General features: G+C 45.8%; 1 protein-coding gene across 1 annotated transcript in view; it reads left to right on the top strand.

Moving 5' to 3' along the window:
• Dmbt1 (deleted in malignant brain tumors 1) overlaps positions 1 to 19,580 on the top strand; it is a 199,780-nt gene extending 180,200 nt beyond the window's left edge. Inside the window, 8 exon segments of the mRNA XM_013021896.1 lie at positions 1,461 to 1,772; positions 2,360 to 2,383; positions 8,418 to 8,969; positions 12,064 to 12,375; positions 14,392 to 14,424; positions 14,931 to 15,106; positions 15,408 to 15,778; positions 18,834 to 19,580. Of these exon segments, the coding sequence (XP_012877350.1) occupies positions 1,461 to 1,772; positions 2,360 to 2,383; positions 8,418 to 8,969; positions 12,064 to 12,375; positions 14,392 to 14,424; positions 14,931 to 15,106; positions 15,408 to 15,778; positions 18,834 to 19,125 (2,072 nt within the window). The 3' untranslated portion in view covers positions 19,126 to 19,580.
• The last annotated feature ends 154 nt before the right edge of the window (positions 19,581 to 19,734 follow it).

The raw sequence follows: 19,734 nt of genomic DNA, 5'->3' as shown, positions 1-19,734 counted from the left end.
GCTCAGTATCTTCCTCTGGATGAGGCTGAGTGCAGAAACATTTGCCTTGTAAGGCTGTGCTGGGTGCTGGTGTCTGCCTCTGTACAGTGTGGCTAGAGCAGTGCTAGCTGTATGGTACAGCATGCTATGTAGACATTAGCTATGGTTTTCTGAGCTGGTCCAAGGCCAGAGCACTGCATGGATCTGTCTCTGCAGGAATTCTTCTGTTTGCAGAATTAAGAAGGAAGAAGCTGAGAACATCACTTTTGAGTCTGCTCCTGGCTCTGGCCCTGAGATTGTTGCATTTCAAGTTTGATTGAAATGTTTTCCCATCACAAATCTTTAAAGAGTGAAGTCCAATATGCAGAAAAGAGTTGAGGGAGGGGGGATTTTTTAAAAAAGAAAAAGAAAACTTGATCAATCCCCAGGCTTTAGTTGTCTTGAGCTTATACAAGTTGGTCCCTATTTGCTATACACATACAAGTTGGGGGATAAAAAAGGAAAAGGACACCAGAAGAAAATCTGATTTAGAGCCAGAAAGTATCTGCAGAGCTTTTAGAAGGTGGAGATCCCACTGACAATTGACTGCAAGTTGAGTATGTCTGACACGTAACTAAGATATCCTATGAATCTTAAGATGTCTGATTTTCTTCTTTTGCCTTCTATTACCTTTAGTACCTTTCCTGAAGCCGACTGAGGCACCACTATCCACAGGTAACCTGCTGTCTCTTTGGCTGCCTTCCCCTTGTGAGATCAGAGAGACCCAGCATTTCTATGGGAGGAAGTGTGACCATGCAGCACACTGTCCACTTCCACCTTCCTCCCCGCCTCAGCCTGGCCCTGTCTGGCCCCACCCAGAAATCTGAGACTGGAAAGTGAGAGGGGGAAAAAAGGCTGTAAGATCCAAGGAGGCTGGTTGGGGAGTTGGCATCTAAGAAGACTCCTAATGACCCCCAGTCTCCATCCAGTCCCCCTTTCGAAACTCATCTTTGCTCTGCCTTGAGTACACAAGGCTTCTACTTCCTTGGGACACACAGTCCTTTGGATGTGGGTGTGAACATGCAGGGACCCACCTTAACCATTGCCGAGAATAGATTCATGCATTCATTCAGCCATACTTGATCCTGGGAACAATGTAGGCAAGAACTGCTGTTGTTACTTGATTAACATGTGTAAAGACATACACATGCACACACATGTGTGCTAGTTAGCTCATGAAAAATTGAAGAAACTCAGTGAGTGTCAGAAATGAAGACGTCACCACACACAGTAAAAGGACACCTGTGCAGTGGTACAGGTCACTAATCCACTTGATTAAGGAACAATTGTTTTTATTTTTAAACCAGTTATAACTATCTACAACATACCACGTGGTTCCCAAGACAAAAGTAAGCCATGAAAGGAACAAAGGAAATGGAGGGTTTTCTGGTGAGCTCTGGCGATGAACTCAAAGCGACTTTGCTTTGGAATGTCCACCCAAGGTCTGGGCGTGCGGCTGGTGAATGGGGCAAGCAGCTGTGAGGGCCGAGTGGAGGTCTTCCATGACGGCACTTGGGGCACCGTGTGCGATGACGGCTGGTCCATAGAGGACGCTCACGTGGTCTGCAGACAGCTGGGCTGTGGGCCAGCCTTGTCTGCCCTCCCGGGGGCCAGCTTCCGCCCGGGGTCAGGAAGAATCCTCCTCGATGACGTCAACTGCACAGGCAGTGAGCCTTCCCTGGCTCTGTGTCCTCACGGCGGCTGGCTCACCCACAACTGCGGGCACCAGGAAGACGCCGGTGTCATCTGCACAGGTGAGTGAACGTCCATCCAGGACCGGTCAGGGGGCCCCGAAGTCATTGGAAGAGTCTGGAAAGAGCTCTCTACTTGGAGCCTTTTGCTGTGGCCAGGCTAGCAGATTTCTATTCCAAGTCTGAAAAATAAATGTGTGTGTGTGTGTGTGTGTGTGTGTGTGTGTGTGTATGTGTGTGTGTGTGTGTGTTCCCATTTTGTAGTATTGGGGGTGGTCCTATTCAATGGTAGAGTCTACAGAGGATAATCACTTGTAAAAATAAAGAAAATACTGGTCCTTCCCTCCTAGAGTTGCTGGAAGGAATAAACCAGACAATCCATATTGGACATTTGGGCAAGTGTCCATCAAACACAAAACACACATAACTATTGCCATTCTGTTGTTGACATTGTTCTAGTTGCTAAGCCAAATTCTGTCAGAGTTCTTAAGCAGAGAGAACAGCCCACGCTGGAAATGTCAACCCTCAATGCTGAAGAGCAACTTTCTTTCCACCCACCTTGCTGAGTGCTATTTAACAAAATGCTCTTTCAGTCATGGCACCATCGCAGCCTCTGATGCCCCCATCCTCCTGTCTGTTTCTCCCCACAGGTTCTGAGGCTGTTGAACCTCCACGTAAGTTTGAGTTCAGATCCACCGCATTTGTTGCTGGTGACTGTCTAGGGCAGGGGTCCCACGCTGGGTCTCTCTTGCAAGTTTTAACCCTCCGTGACAATGCCTTGAAGCAGATTCTTAGAGAAGGTAAAGGCCGGGCTGTTTCCCATCCCTGCAGGGCCCCGCTGTGTACCTACATGTTCTTGTAAGGGACCCCACAAGACAGCTCCAATCTTGAGGGCTGAGCCCCTGAGGAACTTCCTCTCCTCTGGGTTCAGAGGAGGCACTTTACCTGTGCCCCATAGCTTCCTTGCAGCAGGCTTCACGCAATACTTCCTCGGTTTGATTTCTTTGAACCTCTCCCCTGCCCACCATCACTCCCAAATCAATGTTTTACAGCTTCCTAAATTTGAGTAAACCAAAATTAATTGCATTCTGAAAAACTCAACATGTTCTCTGATAGGCCTGGATTCAGAAGGCAAAGCCTGAACTCCAAGCATTCAGCTTCACTGTGTTGGATTTTTTAGGAGGAAAAAATAAGGCATGAAAAGTGACATCCCAAGCATGGTAAATGCAGAATGTTATTTTTTAAGTATCTCCCACAAAGATGACAGTGTCCTTAATTCCTTGATGGATCTGCCCTGTACAGAGACCAACACAGCATCTCACTAACTTCCAGGTACAAAAAGCAGTCGTGTGCATATGCTGCCTACAGAAGGCTCCCATGTTAGCACACTCCCACCTGGACAGGTGTTTGCTACCCCCACAGTGGTGGAAGTTCACAGCTAGCTGTGCTATCTCCCTCGAGTACTGAAGGAGCCTTCGCAAGCTGACTTAGTCCTTCACCCCTGCGGATCTGCCGGTGGTGAGGCTGGCCTATGGGAAGAGCTGGTGTGAAGGTCAGGCGGAGGGCCATCACAGAAATACCTGGAAGGTTCATGTACAATGACCTCTGGGGCCTGGTGCTGCCCAGGTGGTGTGCCAGCAGGTGGTTTAGCCCTGGCTGCCCCCTGGAGCACTCCGTTTGACAATGGTTCCAGCCCCATCTTTTTAAACAATGTTATGTATACAGAGAGAGAACCAACCTGGGCAGGGTCACCACCATGGCCTGTCTGTGCACAACTGTGGGCCAGGCCCCTGAGGACGTTCACAGACAGGAACCCCAGGGTTCCATCCAAGTAACTTGTTTCCCTTGCAAACAGCACACCTTACCTGCCAGGAAGGCCAACCCTAAACAGCAAGGGATCCCAGGAAAGAGGAACAACTTCTCCCAGAACTGTCATGGCTGTAGCCCTGAAAGCCCACACACACCCAGAAGCCCCACAAGACCCTGACAACACAGGATGTTGGCACCCTAGTGTCAATAAAGGAGGTCCCTCTGCCCAACATCACAGCCTGTTTCCCCTGGCCCACAGAAGAGAAAAGATCTGGGATCATAAATATACCCGGACCAGATTCCCGGGTCAGTTTTAAATTTCCGGAATGGTTTTCCTAAGTATGTCAAACTCATGATTTTCTCATGAATATATTTCCAAAGAGAATCATGCTACATAAATGCTGTCCTAATTGCTGATTGGCTAAATCCGATCTTTCTTGTACAATTCAGAGAGATGTGTTCATGAGTATCTTGCTAGACAGGGAGGGTGGCTCAGAGTTGCTGTCCAGCTGGCCTGGCCCCCTGAGCATGCCGGCCTGCCCAGGCGGGCACTGCCTGGGGTCACCCACCATCCTGGACCAGGGAGGGCTCACTTCCGGCTCAGCTTGTGAGGTCTTAGCAAAATTCCCCTCCACTCGCGTGAATGTCACTTGTTTTCTCTTTCAGCTCTCACAGTTGCTCCAGCCCTGGCAGAAACTACTCCCACCGCTGGTAATCCTCCCAAAGTTTCTCTTGATGCTTTCTGGTTATTGGCTGTGTCTCGGGGACTCTGTGAGGTTACGGTGATGTCTGTACCCACATAGACCCGTGTCTCCCCCAGGACTGGGAAAACACACGGGAACTTCTGACTGCTTGACCACTCCCTGGTTCTTGTGGTTGTTGTGTTGTGTTTTGTTTTTTTTCACTTTGAACCCTGGATAATGCTTGGCTTAAAGGAAATAATGAAACTTGAGTTTGCACACGTAGAGGCTATTTCCTGTGAGTTTGATGGCCTGGCTCCAAAATAGATATATATTCTCATTCTGTTAATTACAGCATAATGCTAAAACGAGAATGGTGGAACTAGTATATTCATATTTTCCAAAAAAATACTAGTATATGAGACCACAACAAAAGCATAATTGAGTGCAACTAGAAAATGGATGAAAACTTTCTGACCAGTGGACTAACATTCCTACCTGGCGTTTAACATTCAGACATGACTTCCACTTCAGAAGAAATCACACCTTCACCATAGGTATTTAACAGCAAAGTGGTCTTCATGCCACTGGGGCTGAGGTGAAGCAGGCTTGAGGGGGAGGGTAGAGTATCAGGTGGTCATTATCTTTGAACTTAGCACCAAATCCAGACCCTGTGCCAGACACAAGGGGGTGGGAGGAGCAGATGTAGACTGGAAGCGCCCTGGCCAAGGCAGACCCCCTGTCAAAGGCTCCAGACCTTGCTTTCACCACTGCAAGCTCACATTTATGTGTATGGTCACTCCTTCTTGCCTGCATTTCCTGTGTGATGGATTCTCTTTGTGAGGACAACAACCTTACGTAGTTTTATTGACCTTTTACCTCAGCATCTGCTCAGTGCCTGGAACCCAGGAATGGGTGATCAGATGTGTTAATTAAAAGGGAAGGAAGGAAGGAAGGAAAGGAAGGAAGGAAGGAAGGAAGGAAGGAAGGAAGGAAGGAAGTCTGCCATGAAACAACAAGAAAAAAGTTCATTGTAAAGCAGTGTTTGCTTACCATTTGGTAAGGTTTGACCAAATTTTTTTTCTTTTTTCTAGAAACTTTAAATGTTGCTAAAACAACTTCAACAGGTAATTTAAATTTAATTTACTCGCTACCAGTGAATCTATCAAATAATTTATATATTGGTTAAATCTTTGGTTCTTTAGTATTTTTTCATTTTGTTTTAATGTGTTTATGTTGGCCTGACTCATGAGAGCCATCTCTGGATCCCCTGAGTTCTGGGTGACCCAGCCAAATGCATGCACCAGAGAAAAAACATATTAAGCCAAGTCGATTAAAACATACACAAAACCAACCTGTGGCCAAGTACAATTTCCTATTCACTCTCCATTTCTTATAGAGACTAGCCACCAAGTAGTATTGCCAGCATAGGGAAACATCAAGACCACAGCTTTCAGTGATCCTCTAACCTTCACCTACCATTCAGCCATCTGCTAGATCTATGCCAAGACAGCCACACAGCAGAGCTACCTGGACCACAAGCCATTCTTGTGTGATAGATTTTGAGTAATACCATTTGAAATTATGCAAGGGGTTCCTAGTGTGCCATTACAATAAGCAACTTTATAAATGAGAGTATGAAGAGTTTTGTCAAGTTAGCTTTACCTTAATTTTTACCAATGTTATCAGGACATATAGAATGCGTGTATGAGTTTGCTAGAGCTCATATAAGAAGGTCATTCAAACTCAATGTCTTAGAAAATAGAAGTTTGGTACATCATAATGTAAAAGCTGGAGATTGGAAACAAAAATGTCAAAGGGCATGCTTCTCAAAAAGCACAAGGGAAGGCATTTTTCCAAATCTCTTCTCTATTGGTAAAATCAAGGCAAAATTAATTAGGTGGAACAAGAAATAGTACAAACCTACCCTCGTTCAATTTTATATGCAAGAATATCTACAGAAATAATATTAGATTATGGAAATATTTCTCAGTATTTTGAAATATGAATATATTTCTGTATTCATATAATTTTTTTAATTTTCCATCTGAAAAGTATTTAAGTTTATGTTTTGGCTATTAAATAATTTTGTTGCATAACTGTCATCTCGTTTAGATTGTGAAGTGAAAACTGTCAAAATTTTGATTCTTGACTTTTACTGAAATTTTATGTTATCTTTTTGTAATGAGCTTATTATAGTTCCCCAAAAAGGTGTACTTTCAGTAAAGATATACTTAGCACATTAAACAAGCAACAATATTTTATGCTTCATCTATAAACTACTTCAAAATAAAAAACAAGAAATGTAAAGAGGGATTGTATGGGGGGGGGCAATAAAAAGGTTGTGTTTCCTCAGTCTGGTGCTAAAGCAATTAGGAAATAAATCATCGCTGTAAGCACAAAAATATGGCCACTATTGCCGGTAAAGCTGGTTCAGACGGCTATACTTAATTCAAAGCCATCCCTCCTAGTCTCAAGCTGTCCAGAGAAAGTTCCCAGCTTAGAAATGCCACTTCTCCAACTCACTGGGTCCCACCCATCTGAAAAGAGGAGGAAGGCTGGGAAAGCCAGTCTCCATTCAGAATCATTGGTAGACCAGCCCTGTATGATTGAGAATCTCAGCCAATGGCTACTGCCCTCCAGACAAGTCATCTCCATCTCTAGTGAAGAAGGAAAGGGTGAGGGCACAAAGGGAGATTCAAGAAGTAGGAGCATGTCCCGGAGCCGTAGAGGATCTGAACGTGGCCTGACACACACGTGTCTGGAGAGCAAGAAGGCATGCTGACTGATCTATGCCCCACCCTAAAACCCCTTGTATGTGTGGAGGGATGTGAGCCTGACATGACTAACTGTTGCCTTGTCATTTCTGTCATCCACAGCTTCAGTCTCAACCGCTGTGACCTCCACATCAGGTAGAGCTCTGTCTGCCATCCCCTTACATATCTCTTCCTGGGGTATCATTTATAAAGCTAGGCTGTTGCATAAACTTTGCCCCCAAAAGTCTTGGTAAAAATAAAAATAGAGACCTTGGAGTCCCTCCTGGTATTTAAGTCACTTTTTCTCTTGTGCATAGATCAACATCATAGATCAACATCAGCAGAGGCAACCTCTCCAACAGGTAAAGTCTCTCTTTGTACTGTTCAATGAGATGATCTCTTTGTCATCTTCTCTTTAGAAAATAAGCCTTATTAATAATCATGTGGACCATAAAGTAGAAACCAATGAAAAGACATGACCGGTGCCACTCAGCTTATGTCTTTCCATGGTGCTGGGCATTGGACCCAGAGCCTCACACACACTGACCAAGAAATCTATCTCTAAGCTACACTGCTAACCCTGCTATTTAAAGTATCCTCAGTCTCTTGATTTATACCTAGATGAACCTTCATCCTTAACAGAAGAAGGAACTACCTCAGCAAGAGAGAAAAATACTTCCTTAGAAGAGGATGAGGACAATACCTCAGCAGAAGAGAAAAACAGCTCAGCAGAAAGGGAAAATACTTCAGCAAAAGAGAAAAATACCTCAGCAGGAAAGCAAAATTCATCAGCAGAAAAGGATAATACTTCAGCAGCAGAAGGAAATACTTCAGCAGAAGAGGTCAAGAACATTACCTCAGTAGAAGAGGAAAATATCTCAGCAGGAAAAGAAAACACTTCAGGAGAAGAGGAAAATACTTCCCCAGAAGAAGAAAATACTTCAGCAGAAGAGGAAGAGGACAATACCTCAGCAGAAGGGGAAAATACCTCAGCGGGAAAGAAAAGTACTTCAGCAGAAAGGGAAAATACTTCAGCAGAAGAGGAAAATACTTCCGCAAAAGAGGAAAATACCTCAGTGGGAGAGAAAAATACTTCAGCAGATGAGGAAAGTACTTCAGTAGAAGAGGATAAGGACAATACCTCAGCAGACGAGGAAAATACTTCCACAGAAGAAGAAAATACCTCAGCAGAAGAGGAAAATACTTCCACAGAAGAGGGAAATACCTCAGTAGGAGAGAAAGGTACTTCTGCAGAAGAGGAAAATACTTCCACAGAAGAAGAAAATACCTCAGCAGAAGAGGAAAATACTTCCACAGAAGAAGAAAATACCTCAGCAGAAGAGGAAAATACTTCCACAGAAGAAGAAAATACCTCAGCAGAAGAGAAAATACTTCCACAGAAGAGGGAAATATCTCAGCAGGAGAGAAAGGTACTTCTGCAGAAGAGGAAAATACTTCCACAGAAGAAGAAAATACCTCAGCAGAAGAGGAAAATACTTCCACAGAAGAGGACAAGGAGAATACCTCAGCAGAAGAGGAAAATACTTCAGCAGAAAAGGAAAATACTTCAGCAGAAGAGGACGAGAACATTACCTCAGCAGAAGAGGAAAATACCTCAGCAGGAAAGAAAAATACTTCAGCAGAAAAGGAAAATACTTCCACAAAAGAGGAAAATACTTCTGCAGAAGAGGACAAAGATAATACTTCAGCCAAGGAGGAAAATACCTCATCAGGAAAGAAAAATACTTCAGCAGAAGAGGAAAATACTTCATCCGAAGAGGACAATACCTCAGCAGAAGAGAAAAATACCTCAGCAGAAGAGGATGAGGACAATACCTCAGCTGAAGAGGAAAATACTTCAGCAAAAGAGGAAAATACCTCAACAGAAGAGAAAAATACTTCAGCAGACAAGGAAAATACTTCAGCAGGACGGAAAAATACTTCAACAAAAGAGGATGAGAACAATACCTCAGCAGAAGAGGACAATACCTCAGCAGAAGAGGGCAGTCCCCCTGGTAATGTTTTCTGCTGACATCTTTCTTAAGTGAAACACAACGTTTCGTCTTTCTATTTGGCAAATAAACCTGGACTCAGAATACCTTGCCTATGATACAAATCCCAAGTACTAAGAAAGTCCAGCATCCTTTCACAGGGATGGAACTCAACCATAGACATAGGCACAGACATAGACATAGATGTCAGCATAGACGTAGGTATAGGTGTAGACATAGGCTTCTTTCAGGAGGACAGATGTGGTGGCCATAAACCCTTACCTTTCTCCTCATTTCTGTTCTTCACCACTCTGATTCCAGGACCAAAGCAACCCCCACCTCCTATGCCCCTGAAAACAGAGTAGGTAGAACGATTATGTGATTTGGGGCCTTACAGGCTTACAGGTTTCAATTGCATGAGATCTGGTCACGTTATCCAATCCTGAGTCTCCATTTCCCCATCACCAAAATAGTGATAATCCTGACCTGGCTCAGGGATGTAAGTTTTGCTGTCATATTACAATGATCTTTTTCAGAGGAGAAGCATGCTTCACACCATCTTCTCAGGCACAATTTCACACCTACATCTGCACATCCACAAAATAAATGCAGAGCTCTGAGGAAACTGACTTGTGAATGGAGCCAAATTGTAATCTTTTTTTTTTTTTACTTATTTTTTCTGGCAGCCCCAGATCTAACTTGGACAACAATGACGCCATTGCCTGGTAATGATCATATACCTGTTCCTCAAATTAAAATAGTTTTGTAGTTTACAATAGCTATATTTTTATCATAAAGTTCATTAGTAGTTTTCCTAGCCCCATTTCTTTACCTGCTTAGAGGCTGAACTGCACCTCTCAGCTATGAGCTTCCTGTTATCCCAAGGATGTCTGACTGTGACTCTTCTCATTTCATTTTCCACCCTTGTAGGAAAATCTAATATTTCTATCTTCCTCCCCCCAAAATCAGTATATTTGCATAGGTTCCTTTGTGATTGTTTCATATGTTATTTTAAGTTAATTCTAAAGGATTAACAGGATATAACATCACTTGTTACATTCTGATACCAAGAAAATGAAATTAAATGGCCACTATTTCTATACTCAAACCAGAGTAACAACTTAAAAAGTATTAATGTCTGAATATACTTTTATTCTTCTGCTTTAAATAGAAATATGTGATTTTGTGGGACTACATTTTAAACCTTTTATTATTTCTTTTACAGTTACAATTTCAGTTGATAAAGAAATGGCACCATTACCTGGTAATTTTCATTTATTTCTAATCTCTAAAATGATAATATACCTATATTATTTATATCTAGTTTGGTATTACTGTTAGAATAAGATTTCTTTTTCATTTAAATTCCATCCTCCTAACCAAAAAAATTTATGAGCTTGTAGATGTATACATGCAAACACACACAGATACCATCCCCACACACACACACATTGTGGGACAGAAATCCACCCAAAGTTTATCCTCCAAGGCCTCACACAGAAGATATTTAACTGTGCTCGAAGTTCATCTTTATTCTTCTCTTACTTCCCTTCCTCCTTTTCTTTCTCCTCATCCTTCCCCTTTTTTCTCCTCTGCCTCTTTCTCCTCCTCCTTTTCCTTCTTTTCATTCTCTTCTTCACCTTCTTTCTCCTTTTTCTTCTTATTTTTCCTTTTTCTTCTTCTGATGGTGCTCCATCATCAAACCCAGGGCCTCATATACATTAGCAAATGTGCTACCACTCAAGAGATACACCCTCAGCTCTTGTGTTCATAGTTCACACAAATATGATTATCTTGCTTCCAATATTATAGCTTCAATTAGGCCAATCCTAAATCAGCAGATTGTAGTCAGAGAATCTAACACCAGTGAGTCCACATTCAGTGAGGCTCTTCATATGCCTAAAAGTGTGCAGAAAATTGCAAGGTAGACACTATTAAGCAATTAATATGAAGAGAACTCATTTTACACACTTGTGTATGAGGTTCTGCCAACATAATGTCATGCACCCCATAAAACCATGCTGCCAAGTGACACTGAAATAGTTTTCCATTCCATAAGTCCACTCTACAGTGTTGTACAACGAACAATGCATTTCTCAGAACAGGTCCTGAGCAATGCATGACACATGAATGTAGAGGTCTTTTTGTTGTCTTTTAAAATCAATTTTTGAAGTGTCATATATATATATATATATATGTCACACATGTATGAATTCTGTCTAATGCATGCAGTTATATAACCAGCACAATTAAAATACACCACATATCCATCACCCAGGAAATTTCCCACACCCCAGAAATTTCCTCTTGCCTCTTTCTCGTTATTTCTCCTACCTTCTCTAGGCATCTGCTGTCTGTTGAGTTCAGATGCGCCCTTGCCAGAATCTCATAGAAATGGAATCAGATAAAACATGAGCTTTTGTATCTGATTTTTTTTAACCTAAGTAAAATTAAATTTACAGTTCGCTTTGAAGTGCATACATGTGGTTCCATGAGTTGGTAATACATTCCTTTTCTTTGCTTAGTAATATTCCATTGTGTTCATATACTATAGTCTGTGCATCCTGGTATGTTGTTTCCAGTTTGGGGCTAGTATGGAGAATGGTGCCGTGTGCAAATCTTTCTGTGGACGTATGTTTTCTTGTATTGTGTAGAAGTGGAATAGACAGGTTATGTAATACCGTTTTCTTTCTTTGTTTTGCTTTGCTTTTTTTGTTGGTCCCGGGGTTTGAACTCAGGGCCTGGGCGCTGTCCCTGAGCTCCTTTTGCTCAAGGGGAGCACTCTACCACTTGAGCCAAGCACCACTTCCGGTTTTTTCCGTGATTAACTGAAGATAAGCATATCAAGGGCTTTCCTTTCTGGGGCTGGCTTTGAACCGCGATCCTCAGATCGCAGCCTCCTGAGTAGCTGGGATGACGGGCGTGCGCCAGCGGCGCCGGGCCGTGACAGCCTTTTGACGGTTAAACTGGGTCATTCTACTCATGGAGTGTAAAAGGGATGTCACCGTAGTCGGTGCGGGCTCGGAGTGAAGCGGGAGACGGAGGGGGGCCTCGGAAACGCGCCGGTCCAGGGCTGCACGCGGCCGCGGCGGCCTTCTGACCGCCCCTCTGCCCGCAGGCCGGCCGCTGCGCCTGGTGGGCGGCCGCAGTCGCTGCGAGGGCCGGCTGGAGGTGCGCTACCGGGGCCAGTGGGGCACCGTGTGCGACGACCACTGGGGCATCAAGAACGCCTTTGTGGTGTGCCGCCTCCTGGGCTGCGGCCGTGCCCTGCGCGCCCCAGGCCGCGCCCACTTCGGCCCGGGCACCGGGCTCATCCTGCTGGACGACGTGCGCTGCTCCGGCTCCGAGGCCGCGCTGGACCGCTGTGCCCACCCGGGCTGGGCGCGGCACAACTGTGGGCACCAGGAGGACGCCAGCGTGATCTGCGCAGGTACCGCCCCGCCCCTTCCCAAGTCGCCCCGCCCCGCGCCCCGCCCTACATCCCCTCCCCAACTTGCCCCGCCCCACGCCCCGCCCCCTCCCCAGTCGTCCCCGCGCCCCGCCCCTCCCTGAGTCGCCCCGTCCCACGCCCCGCCCCCTCACCGAGTCGCCACGCCCCTTCCCCCTCCCGCGGCCTGGGAGCCCGGTGTGGGTCTTCACCCAAGAGGAAACCTCCACGCACCCCTAAAGATAAATCCGTGCGTGCTCCCGCCACGACCCCACGCCCAGGATACAGAGGGCCTCAGTTTCCAATGGATGGGCCAGTCCTCCACCCGAGAAGAGCGGGCCTTTCCTTGTGCTTTCTTGACCGATATAGTCGGCAGATCGTAGTCGTAGGGTCACAATTTGTACGGATGGTAACTGACAGATGGTGTACGCTTTTGACAGGTCGTAGTCGTTGTGTGCCTTTCTGGACAGATAATAATTGTACATCTTTATAAAGAATGATGTGATGTGGGGCTTTTGTCGGTCATGGGGCTTGAACTCGGGGTCTGGGCGCTGTCACTGAGCTTTTTGAGCTACAGATCTACTTCTGGTTTTTAGGTGGCTAGCTGGAGATAAGAGTCCCAGACTTTCCTGCCCAGGCTGGCTTTGAACCCGTGAGCCACTGGCGCCTGCCAATGTAATGTTTTGATCCACTTATATATCGTGCTTTGATCAGGATACTTAAGCCACCCATCATTTGAGCATTTACCATTTCTTTTTTTTTTGGGGGGGGGGGTTCCGGTCGTGGGGCCTGAACTCTGGGCTTAGGCGCTGTCCCTCAGCTCTTCAGCTCAAGGCTAGCAAGCATTTACCATTTCTTAATGGGGAGAATGTTCAAAATCTCTCTTCTAGCTCTCTGGAATTATATAATGTATAACCACTTTTTATGTGATAATAGAACACTGAAATGTATTCCTCCTATTTGTAGCTGATAAGCAATCCCCCCCCCATCTTCCCCTCTCTCTCACCCTCCTGAGTGTCTGGTAATTCTCTACTTCTACGGGCTCAATTTTTGGTAGCTTGTTCCTTATTCTATTATGAAGAACTAGAAATGCGACCACCCCCCCCCCCGCAGTGAGAGTTTATTCATCAGTTTTATCTAATCCCATTTCAGTGAAATATTTGCTCTGAAATGTAGGCAAGGGATGATGAAGCCAAAGAAAATGGAAATGTCTTGAGATGATTAGGGGCAAAGAACCTGCTTCTTTTCCATCATTACAACTTGTCAGTTCCCTTTTCTATCTCAGAGGAAAGAACCAAGGTCCCCATCCAGAGGGCCCCTGCCTCACCTTGACCTAACCCTCAGGAAGCAACAGAACAGCCCACCCTCCTCCAAATATGCCCGAGTCCTTCCCATGCAAGGTGGGGTCTCTACCTCTCCTGGGCTTTATTTTGTTACTCCCACCTTTCTGTCTGACTTCTGCAAGCTCACTCTCCTTCACTTTCACCGTCTGCCATTCCTGGGAGGGTCCCACCTTCAGTGAAACTCCATCTTCTATTCTTAGACAATATTGCCCAACAGTACACACGAAGAGGTCTCTGTTATCCAGGTCTGTGGTGTCTGAAGGAGTTGGGGAAATCTGACTAGCATACTTCCTGGCCGAAGTCCTGTCTTCATTTTGAGCCTGAGAAACCCTTAATAGCTACAGACTCTTGGGATCCTAGCCTGAGGTCCCAAGCCTGCAGTGAGCACGGAAAGGGACACCAGCCAGGATCTCCCCTATCTGATGGCACTTGCTGCCTCTGAAGCCCCAGTTGATTGCTCTCTTGCTTCAACCAATCCTGGTGTTGATAGCATCCATATTTTCCACACTACTCCACACAGGCCGGCATGCAGCTCCGAGGAGGCCCGGGGCCTTTGCACGCCCTGGGATGCTCTCAGGCCTCGGTTCTCCAGCGCTGCTAGCTTGTCTGCGTCTAAATTGTCCACTTCCAGAGGCCCCGCACCACTGACATTTTCTTATCTTTACCTTTTCGGCAGGTCCGGAGGACTCTGTTGTACCCAAGGACAATGGTAATGTCATCTTCCTGCCTGGGACACAACATACAGAAAGTGGGGGACTAAAAGCAGACAAATGGGGAAGAAAGAAGGGAACCTGCTGGGAGCTCTTGTGTCCCTCATACTGGGCTTTAGGGGCCTGGGGAAGCAGCGTGTTCCAGGCGCGCTTTCCTCCTTTGTCTTCACTCCTTCCTTTTCCAGCTTCCATCCAAAGCTGGGGATAGATGTGTGTTTAGGCGTGGGTGTTCCCAACATGGGACAAGAGTGCCCTGGAACTCCTTGGACAAAGCTCTACCTCGCAGCCACGGGGCATATGCTGGGGCTAGCCTGAGACCTCAGAGGCTTTGGGGAAAGGAGAATGTTCATTGGAGTCAAGCCTTTGGTGCAGCGTAGAGACGGCGACCAGCCTCAGCCCAGAGCGCTGCTTTTATTTAGATGGTGAACACAGGCCCATTCCCTGACCTGGCTCTGGGACCCTGGCTTCTCTTCCTAATGCTCCCCCCACTCTCCCTGTCCTGCAGCCCAGCTTTCCTGCCTACCTCACCGCTTCCAAGCTGTCGTGGATCGAGGCTATCTGCGAAGACTGGGCTACTCTTCCTGGGATCTTCACTTAAACGATAACGCGTGTCGCCCCCATGTCACAGGACGCTACCTGATCTTTAACATTCCCTACGGCCGCTGCGGCACTGTCCAGCAGGTCAGAAACTGACTAGGAAGGCGCCCGGTGGATGGAGGCGGAGATGGGGCAGGGAGGGGCTTTCGGAACTCCACCCGCTGAACACCTTGTAGGAACTGGGAAAGGACACAAGCCATGAGCTTGTTTGAGTCTGGTGAGATCTAAAGTAGCTCATCATTTGTCTAGAACTTTCCTTCCTTTGAGGCATTAAATACTACCAAAGTCTGGCTAGGGATTTCAGGCCTCTAGCACACCAACAAGCTGGTGCTCAGCAGACGTGGGAAAGAGTCCCAGCACCCCAGCTTTCCTCTGATCCTCACAGGAACACCGTGGCTCGCTCAGCTACTCCAACTCCATCAGAGGCCGAGGGCGGGATCACCCTGGCCGCGTCATCGTGAGACACAAGGTGCCCCACCTGAAGTTCACCTGCAGAGTGGATGGCCCATCCACGGGTGAAGCTGGCGCCCGGGCAGAGGATGCCGGCTATGAAGTGTCCATTTCATTCATCCAGTCACCTGCATCCCCGCGGGGGAAAGGCATGGCACCTTATTATGCCGGTCAGGGGGAAGAGGTGTTCCTTGAGGCTACGCTCCAGAGCACAGATCCCAACCTGAGGCTCTCCGTGGACACGTGTGTGGCTTCTCCCAATGCCAGTGATTTCACAACCAACACATACGATCTGATCCGGCAAGGGTGAGGAAACTGGAAGGCCCTCTTTTCTTTCTTTCTTTCTCCTTCCCCCCGCCTCCCCCCCACCCCCGGTCGGCCTGTCTGTCTGTCTTCCCCTGGCATCACCTGTTCTAGGTTCTTCTCCACCCCCCCCCCCCCCCCACCCCCGCAGCCACCCCGCCCCACCCCAGTCCTAGGGCTTGAACTCTAGGCCTGGGCACTGTCCCTGAGCCCCTTTTTGTTCAAGGCTAGCGCTCTACCACTTTGAGCCACAGCGCTACTTCTGGTTTTATCTGGGGATTCATTGGAGATACAAGTTTCACAGACAGGACATTCCTGCCCCAGGGTTGGCTTCAAACTGCGATCCTCAGATCTCAGCCTCCTGACTACGTAGGATTATAGGCATGAGCCACCAGGGCCAGGATTTTCTGTTAGATTTTCATGGAATGCCTTAGGAAACTTGGAGTTGCTAAATGTAAAGTCCTAAATTGGAACTGTGTACAAAAATTCTAGTCAGGGGCTGGGAAGGTGGCTCAGTGGTAGAGTGCTTGCCTTGCATGCCTGAGGCCCTGGGTTCGATTCCTCAGCACCACATAAGAAAAAAGCCAGGCGTGGCACTGTGGCTCAAGTGGTAGAGCGCTAGCCTTGAGCGGAAGAGCTGAGGGACAGCGCTCAGGCTCAGATTTCAAGCCCTACAACCGGACCCAAAAAAAAAAAAAAAAAAAGAATTCTAGTCATACCCCACAGATCGAGGCTCATTGGCCCTCTGATCTCAGTTGGAGATTCTCCAAAGATACCTGGGCAGAGTCCTAGCTGCCCTGGACTCTTCTGCTCCACTCCACCCTCCCATAGGCAAGCCTCCCTTCCTTTCCAATCTGAGACCTCCAGTAGATTTTGCACTCAAGGTGCAGCCTTCTGGGCATCTGGCCCTTCCTGGTGAGCTGATGAAGTCCCTCAAGGTAGATGATGTCATACTAGTCAGATTTCTTCTGGCTCCCTTAGTTAATCCAATGATTTGCCAAGTTAGAACCGTGGCCAGTCGTTTGCCTTGATAGGTCCTTTGTCCCCTTTCAGGAGCCAAACGCTTATGAATAGGTAACTGTCAACCAGTTCATAAAAGACCAAAACACCTCCCTCACTTAATGGCAGCTAGAGCATAATGAGATCTTAGCAGACTGACGGTCCTAAGAGGCTTGGCGGTACCCACGTCCAGAGGCCAGGGGAGGCACAGACAGAACCTGTCACTGATAGGATGAGAGGTGCATTACAGCAGTAAACTGCACTGAGTCCCAGAGCAGAGAAAAAGTGCTTCCCTTTCAATCCCTTTTCTGAACATCTTAAGGCAAGAAATTAGAGTTAGTGCCCAAATTTAACAACCCACGATTTTTTCTGCTTGTTTTAGGCTTATTCTCCTTTCTCTATTTTTAAGGGTTAGGTTATTTTAGCTCTCTCTTCTCTAATACATTCAGATAGGGTTGCAAATTTCCCTTCATTGCATCATACAGATTTTGATTCATTTCACCTTCATTTACACTTAGTTCAAAAACATTTTAGAGGGCTGGGAAGGTGGCTCAGTGGTAGAGCGCTTGCCTTGCATGCATGAGGCCCTGGGTTCGATTCCTCAGCACCACATAAAAAAAAAGCCAGAAGTGGCGCTGTGGCTCAAGTGGTAGAGCACTAGCCTTGAGCTGAAGAGCTGGGGGCCGGGCCCAGGCCCAGAGTTCAGGCCCCACGACTGGACCCAAAAAAAGAAAATATTTTAGAACCTTCCTTGAGATTCCTTTGATCCACAAGTTCCTTTAAAGGTGCGGTGTCTGCTTTCCAAACATTTAGGGAGTTTTCGGAACTATTTCTGTCATTGGTTCCTAGTTTAATCTCATTGTTATGTGAGCGTGTTTTTGTGAATAGAGTTCTTTTCATTTGTTCAGATGTTTCTGAGGGTACAGAATATGGTCAGTTCTGAGGAAGTCCTGTGTGAGCGTAAGGAATTCGTGCATTCTGCTGTTGTTTTTGGGTGGAATGTCAGCTGGTTCCAGGGATCTAGCAGCGCTCTTCACATCACCTATATCCTTACAGCCTTTCCTCCTGCTGTACCCACCAATTACTGATGGAGAGACACTAACAATAATTCCAAGAGTATAGGCAGTGTGTCGATTTCTTTGCAGTTCTATTAGTTTTTGCCTCAAGTATTTTGATGGTCTGTTTGTAGATATGTATACCATCAGGACTATCATAGTAAATTGGAGGATCATTTGTGCCTTGATTATTTTGGTTAAGGATTGTCTTTCTTGGAAGATTTCATCTCTCTATTATTATACAATGTCCCTCTTTGATCCTGAGACTTATTTGGCTCTGAGGTTTGTTGTAAGTTAATGAAGCTACCTGCAGCTGTCATCTAGTTCATCTTAGCTTGGCACATCATTCCCTGTTCCCTTGCTTTCTCTGTGCCTGTATATTTAAAAAGAAAGTTGTACTGACAACATGTAGTTTGACATTTTTAGTCTGCTCGTCTTTTGTCTTTAAAATAGTATATCTAGACTATCCCTGTTTAAAGTGACTGCTCACAAGGCTGATGAACACCCACCATCTGCTCATACTGCATGTGTGCTTCGTTTAACCCTACAGATGCCATTGCTGCTGCCTTTGCTTATAATTGAGCATTCACATGATTCCATTGTGTCTCCTCCCTGGGACCCATTTACACATCTTCCCCCAGATTTTTCAGACGTTTCCTTGGGGTTTACCAACACATATTTTAAATAATCTAAGTCTACCAAGAAATAAGAGAACCATTACATAAAATCTTCCCTTTGGAACAAAAGAGTGTCAGCCTTCTGAAGGCAAGAGGTCTAGCTAAGACCTTTTCGTTTTTGTTGTGTTTATTTTACAGTCCCCTTCTACTTACAGCCAGGAGTAGGGGGTTTCCATTCATAGTCATACTAAAATGATAGTTCTAGTAGTTCCCTCATTGAAGAAAGAGTGAGTGGTAGGAAATCAATACATCTGGGCCAAGCCTGGTTACCGGTGTTTCAGCGAATCCATGTCATACTGAATTGTTTGGGGATTTTCTCCCCATTAGGTGCATCAAAGACAATACCTACACCAACCTGCACTCCGCCAAGAAGAATGTGGCCCAGTTCAAGTTCAATGCCTTCAGCATTCTCGACAGCTACGAAGTGATCTATCTGCAGTGTAAGATTGCTGTGTGCAGAGAGGGAGACTACTCTTCTCGGTGTTCTCAAGGATGTACAGAGCGCAGGAGGAGAGGTGCAGGCCCTGTGGAGGCCAAGGAAGAACAGACTGAGTATTTCCAAATGGTGGGGCCACTGGAGGTCCCCAGAGCGTCTGCTTACAGCAAGACCCTGGTGTGATTTTTTCCCCAGCTGTCATGTGAATCTGCCAGAAACTAGGAACCCAAATCTATTTCTTTCAGGGAAATACTGACTAATGAATCAAAAGTTATTCATGTAGAGCCTGGCTAAAGAAAGATAGTAGCTTTCTTTCCTGAGGTTTGTTACTAAATCTTTTCTGATTACTGAACTTTTAAAGCGGTTACTCTCTTGGTAGCTAAAAATGTTGATTTTCTAATTCCTCACTTCAAGAACTTGATCATTGTCTTACTGTGTGTAAATATTAGAAAAAGCAGGATTGTCTCCCTCTAATCCATAGTCAATTTAATTATTCTTGTTTTTAAGTTGGTATCTTATTATCCATGCTTTTCTGTAAGCATGCTTTTCTGTCCCTCTGGTGTTGTGAGAATTTATTTTGAGATCTTGCTAAGGGTCCTGCAGTAATAATAATAATAATAAACAACTTTAATGTCTGTTGGGAAGCCATTGCTCATTTTTCTTTAAACTCTAAGAACAAGACAGTTGAGTCACATAAGCCACCGATTCATCAAAAATTAGTTTTCATCGTTGTTTCAGAAGGCCTAACAATTTGGAGTTTGGGTTTCAGCTTGCAATCAAGAAGCTGAAACT

The sequence above is a fragment of the Dipodomys ordii genome, unplaced genomic scaffold, assembly GCF_000151885.1.
Source record: "Dipodomys ordii isolate 6190 unplaced genomic scaffold, Dord_2.0 Scaffold58, whole genome shotgun sequence".
NCBI lineage: Eukaryota > Metazoa > Chordata > Mammalia > Rodentia > Heteromyidae > Dipodomys > Dipodomys ordii.
The sequence above is the reverse complement of the archived record's forward strand: the minus strand, read 5'-3'. Positions and strand labels throughout refer to the sequence as shown.